Below are 17,276 nucleotides of genomic sequence, written 5' to 3' on the forward strand. Positions count from 1 at the left end.
TGCAGAGCAACATAACACAAGATGGATGCTGTCATAAAAACAAAAATAAACACTGCACTGATGAGTCACTTGCTTTGTTTCTGTCCTGCAAGGTCAAAATGGTCCACTTGCAGCAGCTTCAATCATGTCAGCACGATGGACGAACAAATTGTGAGTAGTGACAAAGGTGGTCATAAAAATTGACATTTTAGAATTCTCATCAGATCTACATTTTAATTGATAGCATGACAAAACAAAGTAGCTTCTAATCATAATGAGTACTTAGAACATATCCACGATGACAAAAACATTTCTATGAATGCACAGCTTGCATTATTTTAAGTTCAATTTATATTTCATGAAGGCATTTTTTTTTGCCAATCTTACAAAATCCATTTAGAGCAGTGATATGGGCTTGTGATAAACATAAAAAAAAAAAAAAAAAATCTAAACCTTTTTGGACGGCAAACCTGAAAAATCAGTCTTTTTGTTATATTTTCAGGCATTAAATCATGTACAAACCACTTTTTTGTCGTTGTACGTCAGAAAACATTTGCTCAGCAGTGATAAAAAGTTTTAAAAAAAAGTCTCTTGACTCAACTGAAGCCTATTAAAGGGTTTCTGCAAAAAAAAACTCACTACAGACCGATTGGCTTCCACGGCTTTGTGATTGGTTGATCTCATGTGAGGTGGAGGCGGGGTTTCAGCTGATTCCAGGACCTCCATTTCATAAAGTTTTTTTTTTTCCCCACCAATGAGGAGGGGGGATAACAAAGTGAGAGACATAAAAACAACAATGGGGAGATAACCTCTGCAGACAAACTGTTTGTAACAAATATGGCTATGAGGCCTCTCCTGCCCTTTGTTTTTTTTTTTGTTTGTTTGTTTTTTTTAGAAATGGGTGACATCACTGCAGCGATGTTGTCGCCTTCAGACTGTTGACAAAGAAAATGAGAAAAATGGTGTTAGTCTCGTGGCAGTGCAGTGGACCATTGGCTAGCACATCTAGCTCACAGTTATGACATTCAGAGTTTGAATTGAACACTTGAACATTAGGTGTTTTGGTGGCCAGAACAGTGTTAGCAGCGGTTTGGTCCTGGGTTTGGGTCTGGGCTCTGGCCTTCCAGAGTGTTGTTTGCATTTTCTCTGTTGTTGCGTCTCCTTTATTTCATTTATTTATTCATTTTAAGAGCCATCTCCATTCTAAACTCTCACACACACACACACACACACACACACGACCGCCCTTACCTTGCAGAACAGCAACGTGATGTGTTTGTATAAATCCTATTCAGTATTATTTTCCATTGCACTAACTATTCTCTCATTTATCTAATTTATATATTTATCTGAATTATTGTTGTATTGCACTGGAGAGGGGAGCTCTCTAATCTCGTTGCACACTTGAGTACAATGACAACAAAGGGATTTCTGATTTCTGATTCTCTCTCTTTAACAATCCCACCCATAAAAAACGAAACAAAAAAATACTACAGTGAGTTGAGATTGTTTTTGACCAATTTAACACAAACTAGTGTTTGTGGTGAGGATGTCTATGTCACAGTTTTGAGGTTGGGGGTTTAAATCTGGGTTAATTAAGGATATTTGGACATGTAACCATCTCAAAATCTTGAGACGTCATTTCAGCCATCTTTTTGTTTCCTTTCAGCTTGCTAGGACTCTATTGAAGCAACTTTTTGTGCCGAAAAAAAAAGTTTCAAATGTTCTAAAAAGTTCAAAAATGTTAACGAGCAGTGTTGGAAAATAATTTTATTTACAATATTATTGTCTTTGCAGTGTAATGAGTTACTATGTAATATGTTTTTTTTACGTGTTCATAAAAAAAAAAAAAAAAAAAATTCAAAGTTCAGTTAGTTGTAATTCTCTTTGCTACACAGAAACAAATGTTGGAGGTGAATTGAAAAAAAAATGTAGAAATAATAAACAAGCACATCACACTCCCCGTCTTTGGCTTTGGGGTAGACAGATTTGCATTTCGACTGCTAGCCAATCAGAATGTCCACTGTTTAACAATTGGCACAAAATTCATTAAAAATCATATTTGAAAAAGCACAATGACTCTTATGTCTTCTTTTTACTTTGATTTGTTGCGGCTAGTATTTGAGGATATGCTTTGTATTTTATTTTATTCATCTATTAAAATTTGACGTAAACATTGCCTGTGAAGTTATTGAATTATTGTAAATGCGTCTATTCAACCAAATGGACGTTCAGAATTCAGTTTTGATGTCACACTTATTTTATGAAGAAGCAGTAGAAATGTTCAAATTAAAGTCCCTAATCTTAACAATGAAAGTCTGCTGTAATCTTACAACACGGAGATGCCTGGCGCTTTGGTGTTGGTGTGTCATCCATCGTGTGACTTAATCCAATCACGCTTCAGCACTCTGCTCATTTCCTGGCAAAAACCTAATTGTGTCTGTCATCTTGAAATTTCTCTGGTTTCCTGTTCCCCGCCCCGAGGCAGCACCACCACCACCACCACAACAACAACGACGACGACGACAACGACGAAAAGGAGACACTGCAATTAGGTCATGTGACTTCTCAATCAAATGAGAGCTTTCAAAGAAAATTCGCCACTGGGTCCCAACGGAAAGAATTTAGTTATGTCAATCAATCAGCAAATCAACAGCGGCAAGGGTGCTGGTGTGACAACTTCTCCATTAGCCACCGCAGCCGCAAGCTGAGTGCTGGTAGCAGTGGTCACTAATGGTTGGTCTCAAAGGGCTGGGAAAAACACATCATGTGACTTAAGTGACTTTGCCACTTTAAGATTCCTGCCCAATGTGGCTGGACTTAGCTGATCAAACAAGAGTTGGATCATAGTCCTTAGTTGAACTTGAATCATCTATTATTTATATCACCAAAGATATTTTGGTCAATTCAAAGCTTCCGACTTAGTGGGACCACTTTGGAGAAGTTCTTTTTCTGTGCCAGTTGGTATCCTTTTTCATCCTACATTAGAGAACTCAATGTAAAATTGTAATAAAGAGCCGCGAAAACCATGGAAAACTTTAGTTTTTGTGAGCTCCCTTTAAACAAAAATAGTGTACTTTTTTTAATCATTTATGAAGTTGATTATAGTTTACAGCTGACCAAAGCCCCGAAATTACATATATAATGAACACGTTTGTATTAGAAATTTGGCAAGAGACAGTCTTGTGAAAATTATTTTCCCTTGTGTTTAATGTTTCACTTTATTTAAACTACTGAAATCAACTTTTCGACCATATCCAAATTTATTGAAATGCACCTGTACCATGTCGTAAAAAAAATTCCCATTGGTGAGAATAAAGTTACAAATGTTTTAGAAGTTTTTAATTTTTGAATTTAGAGGTGCACACTGTTGGAGACAAGAAATTTAACGGAATTTCCATTAAATCCAGTAGTTTTGACCTACTAAAAACATTAGAATTATAAAAGTTATTGAGTCTATTCCATGGAATTGAAGATGTATGGTGTCTTGAAGAAACAGAGACAAAATGTAGTCATATGCCTCATTCCAGTGGCCGTGTGTTGTGTCATTGAATCAGCAGTAGCAAACCTGAGGAGGGCTGCTCAGAGGACGTCTCTGTTGTGGTAGCGGAGTCTGTATTCACGTCGCTTGTGCCGTCCTCTTTGTCATCCTTGTCGTCTTTCTCCCCTTCTGCTTCAGTTGGGCTTTCTGCTTCAGTGGGCTCGCTCACCAGGACGATGGGTTTTGATGGACTATCTGTTTTGTCTAGAAAAAAAAAAAAAGAAATAAAATAACTTCTTTTATTTCCAAATCAGCGAAATAAATAAATAAATAAATGTCTTCTGCTTTTTTTTTTCTTTTTTTTTTACTTTGTTTAATAAAAATAAAAGAAGAGCTGTTGAATGACCAGCCGGGCACTTGAACAATTTGAATTTGATTAATGGTTCATCCCAAGTCGGATGAATGATGTCACTTTACCAACACACACACACACACACACCTTGCAAGGTGTCAGGCACATCCTGATGGTCTTCAGCGATGTCCTGGGCGGTGGTGTTGGACACGTCTGATGGCGCGTTTTCGACCGGCGATGCGTCTGACATGACTGTGGGAACAGCCTCTGCCTCCGACGCCATAACGATCTGCTGGACTTCTATTGAATCTGGAGGCGATGGAACCGCTGTGGCGTCAGAGGGAACTGAAAAGGAAAGGTAAAATTAAGTCTTTACGTGTACCAGGTGTGACAATTAAAAAAAAAAAATCCTCAGCACCGACTCAATGCCAGTAGGCCAACTGCTTATGTCATGAGGAATATCTGGCCGCTATTTTGCCATCATATGGTTGACTTCTCTCACTGTGTGATTCTTTTTCAGGCTTTTGTGAAGCACATTGCTGTGCTGCTTTGACTCTGTGCTTTTTTTCTGGGAGTTTGTGTGGCACGCTTTATCATTTTTCACATTGTTATAGAAAATGTCAGTCACTCTATGTTTCTTTTTCAGGCTGTCATGTCGCACAGTGGGGTTGTGCTTTGTCACGCCCCTCACTTTGTTGTATTTTTTTCGGGCTTTTGGGTAACAAAAATTGTCAAGCTCTCAGTCTGCGTTTCGTTTTCAGGCTTTCATGTAGAACACCGTCATGCTTTGTCACTTTTTTACCCTGGCCTACTTTTTTGGGCTTTGGTGTGGGACACTGTTCTCGTACTGTCATGTCTCTTGTCGCTCGTTATCAGAGTTGGAATCTGTGCTTCTGTTCTGGCTATTATTAAGCAGATGTTATGACATTCCGTGTACTTCCTTTTTCCGACTGTAGTGTGGCACATTGTAGTTGTGCTTTGTTCTTGCACACTCTTGTCCCACTTCGGAACCTTGATTTTGTGCTTTTTTTCTGGCTTCCGTGTTGCACACTGTTCTCAAGTTTGTTTGTTTTTTACGCTATGCCTCTTTTTCAGGATCTGCTTTATTGCCGACTCCCATGAAGCACACCACAGTCACGTTATTACTTTGGCCTTATTTTTCAGGCTTTACGTAGCACACCGCTTAATTCCTATTCCATGCGGTCCTTGGGTTAGAAACGAGTGCCCGAAGTGTGAACCTAAAATGCCGGACGAGATTCGGGCGACGTAAAGTTGAAACGGCGTAGGTTGAGTAACGCGTAACCCGAGAACTGCCGGTATGTGCTTTTTTTCTCAGGCTTTTGTGTTGCACACCGCAGTGTCACACTTTCACCCAGTGTTTCATTTTCAGATTTCCAAGAGTCACACTGCAGTTATTGTCATTTCTATTATACTATGCTTTATTACAAGCAATTTTATTTCCATTTCACGTGGCACACTGCTGTCACTCTGTGCTTGGTTTTCTGACTCAATACTAAATAGAGAAGAGTATTCAGATGTGTATTTGAAGTACCTGTGCTTTCCTCGATGGGTTCGGCAGTCTCCTGCTGCTCCTTTTGTGGAGGGCTGCTCTCAGCACTGGGAGGTTTCAGTGGGCTCTCTCCCCCCATGCTGCTTCGCGGCGACAGCATCTCCATCTCCTCCCCCCAGTCCGACACGGGCTGGTGTCCGTCCAGCAGCTGGAAAGGACTGATGGGCTTTCCCACCTCTGGGGCATTCTGTAAGGCCACCTGGGGCGAGGGGATGTGGACCTTGGGTCTCGGTGTGCGCTGCTCCCGGGGGCTTCCAGCAGATGATGGCGAGGGGGACGTGGGGGAGCTTTGGTCTTTGTCGGCTTCCTCTTTGCCTGTATCTTTCTTCTCGTCTTCGTCGGACACTTCCTCCTCGCCCTCGCTGGCGTCCTCCCACTGGTCGTCATCCTGCTCTTCATCATCTCCCTGCTCCACCTGAGAGAAGATGCTAGGAGAGTCACAGAATGTACAAAAGCAAGCGTGTCATCCCTCGCTTCCTGTTGCCCACCTTCTGTGTTGGCTCAGGTATGGACTTCTTCTCCTTCACTTGCTTGGGTTTGTCTTTTTTCTCCTTCTCATCTTCCTTTTCTCCTTCCCAGCGGTTGTCATGCATACTGCAATAAAAAAAAATGTTTGTGTCCATGTAATGACATTGTACGTGCTATTCTACATGTACTGTTAAATATGTAGCTAAACAACCAGTGTAAACGTGTTTTTAAAGCTCAAAGCTTAAAATCGGTGTTCTACCTGTAGCTGGGCTTCCCTCCTCTGCCCTTCCCTCGGCTCCGCTCCCCTCGGGACCCCTGGGACAGGAAGTCCCCAAATGTGGGCACCTTGGGGGGACGCTTGCCATCATCTGCTGGGGGACACATTGTTGCAAAATGTAAGATACAAAGTACATGTGTCAGTAGAACACGTGGCAACTTAATAACGCATAAAATAAAAATATTCCTCGATAATGATCTGTACTTTACTATAATAAGATAATCCAAGATAATGAAAGATTGTGATTAAGACAACACAACCTGCAACATAACACCTTTGAGATTTGTCGCTTCTGACTATAGGTGGGAAACGAGGAAATACAGACATAAAGAACAGTATAAAGAAACAAAGTGGGAGGTGCAGGAGAGAGGAAGGTCAGAGCCTGAAAGCTTTGCAGGGATGGAGGAAGAGAGGCGGGATAAGTGCTTGAAGAGCGAGGCGGGCGGTGATGAAAAGGTTACAAAGAGAAGGCGGGAAGCGGGATCAGCGAAGAGAGGGGAAAAAAAAAAGTCCCAAAGAGATGGCGATGAGGACACTGGAGTCATTCAGCCAATTAAGAGGCAGTGAGTGATGTAATACAGACGCCACTTCTTCCACTTAGTCTGGCAAACACTCAGAAAGCAGCAGTCAAGTGGCGCTAAAAATAATTCTCAGCTTTGAACCTTCACACCTCTCATGGTGATCCCAACTACTCTTCACCCACATCCTCTGTGCGTGTGTGCGCGTTCGCGAGAGAGTATGAGACTAACAATGCTGTGAGTGCGTGTAGACAGTAAGAGAATGAGTGTTTGTTATCGTGAAGGACTGTGCATTAGGGCCGGTCCGAAAAATCAGCCATTAGCTATTTTTTTACCACATTAACACATTTCAGCATAAGAAAGATAACGTTCAAATATCCATCCATCTATCCATTCTCCTTTGCATGCTTACCCAGGACAGGGCAGCTTTAGCAGAGAAGTCAGCCACTTCATCAAGCCCTTCTGAGGGGGATCACATTGCAAGGCCAAGTGGGAGAGAAATGGCTCATCTCAAGTCTCGTAATTGCAACATTCCGGGCTCCTTGATGCTCAAAACACTGAGCACGACCCTGAACTTCTTCTCACGATGTCACATTGAACATCCTCTCAATTGTCTTAAACACGCATTGAGGTGCAAGGATCGACCATGGCGGTTTCATGGATTAACTTAAATCAAGGGACATTTTACGTATCCGCTGCGGGAGTCTTCGAGCGCCTTGATGTACAAAAGTGGGCGTGTACAAGCTGCACCGTAACCAGCGGAGGACTTCAAATTAAATGTTTGTGTCATTTCTTGAATACTTCAGTTTGAAGACACACATTTTGCTGAGTGTCTGTTCTATTTAGGGAAGTACTTGATACCAAAAAGACTTGATTAAACTGGCTCATAGTTACTACACCGAACCAAGGTTTTAATAGTTAATCCTTTGACACTGGTTGAGATGAGGCTGAGTGAGAAGCACAAAGAAGATATTTGCTCCTGAAGGCACCACTGAGTTGGATTCAAACAGCCGAAGAAGATTTGACGTCAGACCACCAGGCTGCCAGGATGTGTAATACAACTCAACTCCTCATGAGGAATCAACGAGTTAGTGTTGCGTGAAGGGAGGAACTTAATTACAGCTCGAGACCATATACGTGATGAGTGCCACTACTTCCATTTGGCTGCTCGGATGAAAATGTCACCCTCAAATTATAAGAAAATGGTGCTGTGTTGCCCCATGTTGAATTGGGGTGTAAAATGAGACAACAAAATAGAGGAAAACACAAAAGTGTGGTCCTGCACGCACAACACGCACAAGCACACCCTTGAAACCCAACATACACATTAATGAACACACGAAATGCATGCACCACACACACGTTATCATTCTCACAATACATGCAGCAAATGTGTCACACACGAAAGACACACACACACCAGCTATACACTCACAGGCAACGCAACACACACACGCACGCACACACCCCCACACGCATTACCAAGACATACACTCCCAACACCCACGCCTACACAAAAGACACCACAAAAACACACAGACAACGCACACCCACATGCACACACAGCCACACATGAAAGACGGCAGGACTACTACCAATGCTTGAACACACACGCGCACACGCGCACACAAACAAACACCAAAAAAATGCATGCACATGAGCACGTAAAAGGCCGCAAAGACACTGAAATTTTGAACACACAAACAAATGCGTGGACACGCGTAAGCGCGCGCGCGTGCACATACACACAGTGCAAGCGTCAGTGGCCCACACTTGTGTCTAACCTGAGGCTCTGCCCCGAGGCTCGCTGCCAAAGTTACGCCCTCGGACTACAGGGAGGACACACAAAGACACCGGCAAATCACTCATCAAGGGAAATGATGTCACAGATGGATTGTGAGCAATCGGTCATTTCTCAGTATGGACCCCGGTTGCTTATGAGGTCTCCAGTGAAATCTTAAAGACGCGCTAGTGAAATGCAGCCAGCCACTTAGCTAATGAGCGCAAAGAACAGACGCTCAAATGATGGCTTCCATTGGTACATCCTTTTGTATACACAGATCCAAATCACACTAAACCCACAAATGCTGTTCACGTGAGGACACTAAAATGGCTCCCAATTGGAAGAGTTGCTCTCATTCCTGCTAATTTATATTACACCTTTGTTACAGCTCCAGCTGTTGTGAAATGCGCTATATAAATAAAGTTGTACTGTATTGTATTTTTAAGAATGTCTCAGTGCTGCTGTTCCAAAAGCATATGTATTGAGTTACCACGGCAACAGTAACATACCTCTCCTGCCACCCTGTTCTGGCGTGCTGCCCTCTGCCGCAACACTTGCTTCCTCCTTGAACCTGTCAACGAAAAAGACACATTTGTGGTCTGTTCATAGATGTATTGACCATGAGAGCCCAAAGGGTCACAGTTTCTTGACGCACATGTTCTCTGTCTTCTGCGCATCCCACTCCCGCCTCCACTGTCCAGTGGCGTTGCGATGGCGCGCCAGTCGCTCCTCGTCAATTTGCTCGCGCTCCTTCTTCCAGCGCAGGTACTCGGCTCGCTCGCGGCCAGTCATGGACATAGTCATGTCCATTGAACCTTTCGGGCTGGGACGCCGACTCTGGAAAGGAAAGCACAACATTGAGTGTATTCACTCACGGTGCCAGGAATCATTGCATACCGCCGGGATTGGTTTGGAAAATTCAGTCCCCCCCTGGATTTCAAATAATTACATCTCTCGAAAAATGTCATTTTAGTTTGAGGTGGCTATTTTATTTATTTTTTTTTAATTCAGCCCCAGGAGGTAGTTTGACTTCTCAATGGGTAGATACAACATAATCTTTATTTGGAACAGTTTTTCATGTTTTCTGAAAAAAGGACTTGTATCATTATTTAAGGAAGGGGTCGATGGGGACATCGCACAGCCGACTGGCCACAAAACAGCAAACAAATAAATCCACAGCTAAAAGGCCAAATTTAGTATGCAGCTGAAAGGGGATATATTGACTCACAGTCCACTCTTTCTCCAGATCGCCGCCAGTCTTAACATTGTCAAAGTCCAGCCCGCCCCAGTTGCGCACATGCCTCCTGCTGCCCTCCTTGCGGTCCATATCAGGGACCGGGGCAGGGCCCATGCGACGTGGGTCATCTAGGAAGTTGCGGAGGGGCTTATCGCCGTCTGCCTGAGGAGAACAAATGTCAGCACTGTAAATATAAAGGGTGGGCCATAAGTTTCCACACACAAGCTTTGTATGCCTATGATATCTACGATACATAAGGCATCTGAAGCAAAAAAAAGTGCACATTATAAATCTTTTATTGATTAGAGCTTATGGTTCACCTTGTATGTTTGGAAGACAAAAAAGCAGTGTGGGCCCTGACGGATACGTGAGGTCATACATGTACGTAGCAGACCTCAAACATGTTTTTCATATCCACAGGTTCAAGGAGCAAGCAAATACGGCAGCAAGAGGGTATCAGGCCACAGCAAGGCGTCAGGAGAATTATTAAGCCTCGGAGGAACTGTTTTCCAACTAGGCACCATGTGGTTGCCAATGTTCTGCCTTCCACCGAGCTCTAAATATAGCAACCGAATTGCAACGGTGCAAACGCTGACTCTACTCTCATAAGCTGACGCCTCTCTGTTCACAGCCATGTCGGTCGTGGAAGCAATTCACATCAGCAGAGTCCTCCTTTGAACTACAGAAGCCGCTAAAAAAAATCTCCTGACTAATAGACTCAAATTTATTGATAAAACTGATTAATCGTCCAACACTAGCAGAAATGAATATGTATGTAATCCAAATGTGTTTGTTACCCGCTGTCCTCTCTCATACTCTGCTATTTTCTCCATTTCCTCGTTCATCTTCTCAATGTTCTGTCGCCTCTTCTCCTCCCATTCCTGCTTGAGAGGAAACATGTCAGATCTGGTAAAAATAAATATTTACATTTTTAAAACAGTATAAACACCTTGGACTTCCTGTCCATGCCGCCGGGTGTCCATCCTGCGTCTCCTCCTCCTCCTCCATCTCCTCCTCCCGGTCCCCCTCTTCCCCTCCTTCCTCCTCTACGTCCTCCTGCTTCACCCGGCTCTCCATCTCTGGGCGTGCGTGGTTCCCGCACTCTCCTCTCTTGGCGGGCCCCGCCTCCTCCTCTGGGGGTTCCCCCCCTTGCCAAACGACCCGAGCCCGTCCTCCTGGGGGGGCTGTGGCCGTCGCTGGGCCCTCGGGGACCATCATTGTCCTCCGACACTCTCCGATTGCGAGGTGTGGTGGGCTTCCAGTCTTCCACCACCCGCTTGTCCTAAGCAAACCAAGTGGTTGACCTTTTAGTGCAATTAGCTCGGAAGTCAAGTGTGGCGTTTTTTAAATATTTCAATGAGGAAACAAAAATAAATCCTCCCCTTTAATTAACTCGTCTGACGGTGAGACAGATTATGTAAAAAAATGTAATGTGATTTGGAGAAATGTAAGGAGGAAGAGATCAAAAGCTCATAAAATGTTGCTGAATATTTTAGTTGGCGCTCAAGCCCTTATATAATGGGACAGCAGCAACTCCTGCCAGGGTCGCAAGTGCATCACTGGGCTCCGTTCAAGCCACCCCACACCCTCAAATTAGAAATTAAAATAAAAGAAAATGAGAACATTTTAATACTTTATCTCCACAAGTGAATACCACATAATTCTTACTTACGTTGTATAATCAGTATTGACTGGCATAAATGATATAAATAACGAATAAGGCAAGTTGTAGTTGTGCAGTGTCCCATTTCGAAGTTAGCAAAAGTAGACGCGCTGCAATGTGGATGAGTGAAGCGCCATATTTGCTCATGAATACACTCATGAATATTGATATGCACACCACAATTGTTCTACCTTTGCGCAGGTGAGTCCCTCTATGGTTTCGACTAAAAGCCTTTAGTGGGTTAAAGATGGTTTTCTTGAAGGTATCGTTGTATTCTTAGTAGATGTGAAAAATAGAATGCATTTGATGAATGAAAGTGTTTCAATGAGCGCCAAATTTCTGGAAGCTCAATGTCCAAACTGGCGATCAAATAGGAAGTGTGGCCTACCTTCTGGCGAGCGTGACGCAAACAGAACATAAAAGTGAGATATAAACAGATTACAGAGCGTGTGTGGACTTTTATAGCATCATGTTGATGCTGCTGCTGTTGTTGTTGTTGTTGAGCAACGAGATAATTCGGGCCAATTGTATCTCGTTGTTGCCAGGAACTCTTCGTTGGGCCCAACACCTCGTGAAGGTGGTTCCTGTAGTTGGGCTGATGCTGCTGCTCTGGTTTCCAGCCACTGCCAGGGAAGGTCGTTTTGTCTAATGTTTATCTTTTTACAAGGCACGATGACAGACTCGCAAGAACACAGGCTTGGCTCTCCATGAAGTAAACGGCAAATCTGCTCCAATGCCAGGCAGTATGATTTAGCAATTGTTTGATGCATCGCACTAGGCAATGACATATTTCATGTTTTCCCCTGTTTACAAATTCTACAGTCAGGCACTGCCTGTGCCGGGTCTTCGTTTAACACGAAGAGTTTTTGGGGTTTAACGTTTGAAAATGTATCTGTGCAGATTAGAAGCAATCTCAATAAGGGTGGAAAGTTGAAACACAATCTGTAACATGATGAAATGTGTTTACGTCATAAATTTAAGTAACTGTCCAGACAAGTTGAACATTGCAAACTTACCCCCGCTGCCGGCGACTTGGAAAGGTCGACAGTGACGGTGAAGTTTTCCTTCTCCATCCTCCTACGGCCCATCTCTGCCGGCTCGTGGGCCCGGGGCTTCCGTGGTGTGGTGATGGCGATGCCCTCCTGCTCTGCCTTCTTTTTGTCTTCTTCTATTTCCTGTTGGCAACAAGAATGCAGGCCAATAAGGCAGTCAATACGCGATGTGAATCGTGCATGCGCAGAAGGTCGCCTATTTTTGATCGCTAACTACATTAGGACAAAATGCCAATATAAATAATAAATAAAATTTCAAATAATAAATAGCATGATGATTTTATTTTCCGAATAGACCTTTCTTTGTTGTTAGAATGCACAGTTCGGTCATGTTGCTTATGTGCTCAGTGTGTAATTCTCAAAACTAGGACAGGATGCTGGTTTTTATTAATAAAAATTAAAAATATCTATCATTGTAACGATTTTATGAGACAATATTTTGAGCTTAGAACGTATATTTTTATTGTCACTACACCAAAATGTTTGTTTGCTCAGTTTTGTATTTTTTAAACTTAATTTTGCAAAAAATTATAAGATGGGTGAATGGATGGATAGTACCTTACTGTGGTTAGTTGCATGCAAACTAAAAGTGTAAAACACTTTTACACTGAAGCAAAATTATATTCAAGTATTGCATTTGTCATTCATATATAATTCTCTCCGTGGTTTGTCTTAGTGTAGTTGACGGAGTGAGCGATCAAAGATAGGTGACCCGCGGCGCTTGCGTGACTCACATCATGCAGGGGTCACATATAGTCTCTTGACAAAGTCAACGTCAAAGAGCCCCAAGGCATCAATTTTGTTTCGAATAGGAACATTTGTTGGCCACGTACTTGATAACGCTTGACCAGAGCTTCGTTCTTCTTCCTCAGCGCTTCGATCCTTCGGTCCAACTCTGCATCCTTCTCCTCCTTGGTTTTGAGATCCACTGTTGAAGACTTACACACACAAAAAGAATAAAAAAGTGAATAAGTTAGAAGACAGAAGAATGAAAAAAAAAAAAAAAACAAGACCGAAAATGAAAAAGACCTTCTGTCCGCAAAACAAAAGATGTTACAAGACAGAAAAAAAATATATAAATAAACACAAAAAAGAACAAAACAGAAAACGATAGAGGACAGAAGAAGACAAGGAAAAAAGACAAGACAAAAGACAGAATAAAAAAGACAGGTCAAAAACTCAGGCCAGAGATTCTGAGATACATGTCACCAGTGAAACAGCACCGACTAGTGGATGGGAAAAGCACGGCAGGAAAGCTCCCATGGCCCAAACGGACAGCAAACTTTTTACATCAAGAAAAAAATAAGCTTGTACAAAATTGACCTCAAATCACGGACACTATAATTCACAAAGAGTTAAGTGCCAAGTTCTTTTGAAACATGTTGCTAACTAAAACAGCACCACCCACCAAGGTACGTAGGCACTAGGTAGTCTGTTAAATAAAGTGGAGCTTGCATCACTTGACATAGATGTTGTTTCGCTAAAACGATCCATTCATAGTTATCCATAAAAATTGATGTGAATCTAAGTTTGAATGCTTGTCAATATGTGCCCAATGATTTTCTGGCAGCCACTTCATGCAGAGCCATCTGGAGACAGGTTTCAGGAATACTGACTTTAAAAAGAAAAAAAACCCCACGGTTGTACTCACCATGACTGCTTCTATCTTGCTGCTGAATGCTTTTGAGATGAATGCACTGAAAAAGAGACATCAGTCCATCAGTTTCATTGTGAAACATATACATTTTCCTCTTATGCAAAGTTTCCCCCAATGATGTAAAAACCTGGTGGGCGGCCATGACTTTCTTTCCCCCCTGCCAGCCTAAGGGCCGTATCTCACTGAGCAGCAAAGGCTTGCGAGGGTAGTGAATTTTGAGACTCGTCAGGCCTCGTAAAACAACGCATACATACTCACATATAGTTTTCCGCATCGCAAACCATTTTTCTTGTTGCAAGGATGTTCTTGTGAATCGATTGTTTGGCTAAAAGCAATAACACCTTTGTAAACCGTGAATGATCTTTCCTATATGACAAAGTAGAAGACAAAGACCCATGTCGGTTTTGAGAATGTTGTGGACGTTCATGCAGAGATCCAGGCCGAGGACAAAATACCGTCAGTTTTAAAAGATGTTGCAGACCCCATTTTTTTTCCTGCTGAACTTGCAGGTGATTCGTCTTCCTCAACCTCAGATGAGAGTGTGGAAAAATAAGTGGTCGAGCAATCCTTGGACATCGTCCAAGAAAGAAATGTTGGCTGGCTGTTTCACAACACGTATGGACACATTGAAGGACAGTAAATAGCAAAAGAGAGGGTGGCGATGCAGGTAGTGAAAGAGAAATAAGATGATGCGGGCAGCCATGCGCCAACCTGGAAGAAATGTTTTTTTATTTATCATCGCTAAATAGTCTTGACTTTTTAATCGCACTTTCAACATGCCGGACGAGAACTCTGAGGATTGCAGTCATTATTAGCTTATTCTCTTAGCTGCACGAGTTATCTCATTAAACCATAGTCTTACTTTTGGCTGCATCATTTTTAATGGAGCCACAGAATCCAAAATATTACTACCAGAAGAGTGGAACCAAGAGCTGAGTGCATCTGTGTTTAATGAGTTAATACAAAGCTTATAAAAGGCTTCAAAGAACCAACTGGCAGGCCGGGGGTTAAAAATCCAGTGGCTGCATTCACTGGTAGTAGGTTTATTACAGTAACACTAGTTTATCCATTCATGACGTTTCATACAGACGCAGTAGTTTTGTTATCTGGATTGTGATGGAAGTGGAAAAGGCCATGTGAAGCTATTTTAAATCAAACTATCCTAATCCGAGCTCAGGTGAGTTAAACACACAAATTCGCGCATGCGTGGAAACAAATCCTTCACGAGGACCCGCGACCAGCGAGACAACGTGGGGAAAATACGAGTCAGCAAATACACCATTTAAATAATTTCACACAAAATTTTGAAAACCAACGTGTTGGGAAAAACATCGTCGTCTATATAGTCCATATAGCGCTTTCCCAGACTCTTCGTGGGACGAATGTCTGACTTTAACGAAATGTAAGCAGGAAGAGCCATGGCAAAAAGCGAGCCATACGGACATCGCCACAACGGCGAAACGGACGACATGCAGTTAATCAAGCGAGTTGAACAACAACGGTGGCGGGTGTAAAATCGCGCTTTTTGCAAAATAATTACCTCGTCTGGCGACGAGTTTCTACTGGTAGCTCCCTGCCACTTCCAGCACCTCTGAGTCCTCACGTTATTTGGATTCCGGTGAGGTCAGATTCTTTTCCTGCCAAAAAGTGAGCCAGACGGAGTGGATTTAAAGGGACAGTGTCGCAATTCTTTTCCCAAATGAGATTATTCCCATATTTTTTTAACATTTAACATATAATTTTACCTAAAATAACATTGGTGTGTTTTCATTTTTTTCCACAGTCACTGACAAGCAAAAATTTATTTTAGAAACTTTTTTTAAAGACACAAAGGAACTGTAGTGCGGGGATTTTCCAACGGATGGCGCAAGAAGGTTTCAACGCGTCGCAGCTTGACTGTCTGTCCGTCTGTCTGCCTGTCTATCGCTCTTTATGTAGGTATCTATCTGTCTGTCGATGATGTCATGTGTCATGTCAATTTCGACACTACCGGAGTCTATCCCTGCCAACTTCGGGCGCAATGAAAACTACACCCTGAACTGGTCGCCCGACGTATGACACACACTGACGAACAACCACATACCGTCACCCAGCGGATATTGATGCCGCACTGCTGACAAATCAGCCTATCGATCGTTCAATCGATCTAATTAAACCCAGATGTTGCATTAAGGCACTGTCTGAAATCATTTTTCTTTTTATCGTCTTACCGTTTACCTGTCATCTCACTATCAGTCTGTTCATCTAGAAGGAATGGCATGAATAAACACGTGGTAAAAGCACAGTACCCTGTAATAATTCGTTAATTAAATTAAATATTTTTTTTAAATAATAGCCTCCACATTTGTCTTCAAATGACACATTTCATTGAACTGCATGTGAGCATTAAAATGTCAATAATTAGTCAATCACTGCAGTTTTTCTCAATAGTTTTGGTACAGTTCTCAGATCAGAAGTGAAACAGTAAGAATTTCTCAAAACACTTCCTACAAATAGCAAAGCATGATGGATTGGTATTTTCTCAAAATCCTTTGTTCAACTCTCAAAAGTAAATATTTGTGTCACTGGACATGTCAGTGTCATCAAAATGACAAGTGTTGGTGTCATTTTATACGGCAGTTAAATTGCTTAGTCATGTCAATCTATAATCTGTACTCTGGGACGATGTTCTGACGTGAATTTTGACTTACGTTTTGATGTCAAATTCAGTATTCTAAAGTTATAGTGCACAAATATGAAGTCACACTTTCATGTATCCTGAAGATTGTCGGTAAGAGGCTGGGCAAGATTCATATTTCACTTTTCACTTGCATCAGGCCATAACTTTGCATGTCAATTTTTTTCTCTTAAATTGGTCAGTCAAGCTCACAATTTTTATTCATTTATTTATCTATTTATACAAATTATTGATCAATCTAAAGTGTTGAAAATGGCTTCATCTCTTAAATAGCTTGACATTTTTGTGGTCTCCTATAAAGTGATGACTTGGGCGGTACGAGGATTCTGCATGACACAGATGTTTCCCTGCATACACTGTAAAATGTTCACACACCATTGCATTGTGATAAAGAAAGGAAAAGACAGCACTGCAAGGAAAAAAATAATAGAAAAAGTAGAAATGTGAACATGGAACATGCAACATAGTAGGATTTTTTACAATCACGTCTTCCTAGTTCCTTTGGGCATCAATATCTCATCTCAACAGTTATCTTCGCTTTTTATGAGCTTATTCAGAAAAT

General features: G+C 42.1%; 1 protein-coding gene across 4 annotated transcripts; it reads right to left on the reverse strand.

Annotated features, from left to right (window-relative positions):
- Window positions 1–199: 199 nt before the first annotated feature.
- ccdc9 (coiled-coil domain containing 9) lies at window positions 200–15,665 on the reverse strand. Of its 4 annotated transcripts, none has more exons than XM_088301034.1 (16): window positions 15,578–15,665; window positions 14,032–14,077; window positions 13,214–13,318; window positions 12,345–12,503; window positions 10,615–10,947; window positions 10,463–10,546; window positions 9,657–9,827; window positions 9,084–9,265; window positions 8,938–8,999; window positions 8,430–8,474; window positions 6,110–6,218; window positions 5,871–5,976; window positions 5,365–5,797; window positions 3,960–4,157; window positions 3,548–3,724; window positions 200–914 (listed from the first exon to the last, which is right to left on the reverse strand). In XM_088301034.1, the coding sequence occupies exons 2-16, from the start codon at window positions 14,032–14,034 to the stop codon at window positions 910–912; spliced, it is 2,172 nt and encodes a 723-aa protein (XP_088157160.1). In that variant the 5' UTR covers window positions 14,035–14,077; window positions 15,578–15,665; the 3' UTR covers window positions 200–909. The 4 variants fall into 4 exon arrangements, with proteins under 4 accessions (XP_088157160.1, XP_088157159.1, XP_088157162.1 ...); XM_088301033.1 differs by having other exon boundaries at window positions 6,110–6,221; XM_088301036.1 differs by lacking the exon at window positions 8,430–8,474.
- Between the last annotated feature and the right edge of the window lie 1,611 nt (window positions 15,666–17,276).

This window comes from Idiotropiscis lumnitzeri, chromosome 7 (genome assembly GCF_059441095.1).
Source record: "Idiotropiscis lumnitzeri isolate Australia: NSW breed Sydney's pygmy pipehorse chromosome 7, RoL_Ilum_1.0, whole genome shotgun sequence".
Classification (NCBI taxonomy): Eukaryota; Metazoa; Chordata; class Actinopteri; order Syngnathiformes; family Syngnathidae; genus Idiotropiscis; species Idiotropiscis lumnitzeri.

Bases quoted from the DNA above. Each gene is read 5' to 3' on its own strand.
- ccdc9 (XM_088301033.1), bottom strand. The intron at 10,547-10,614 runs GTGTTTATACTG...CCTCTCAAGCAG, and splicing joins GCATGGACAGGAAGTCCAAG to GAATGGGAGGAGAAGAGGCG. The intron at 6,222-8,429 runs GTTAGACACAAG...TGTGTCCCCCAG, and splicing joins GCCTCGGGGCAGAGCCTCAG to CAGATGATGGCAAGCGTCCC.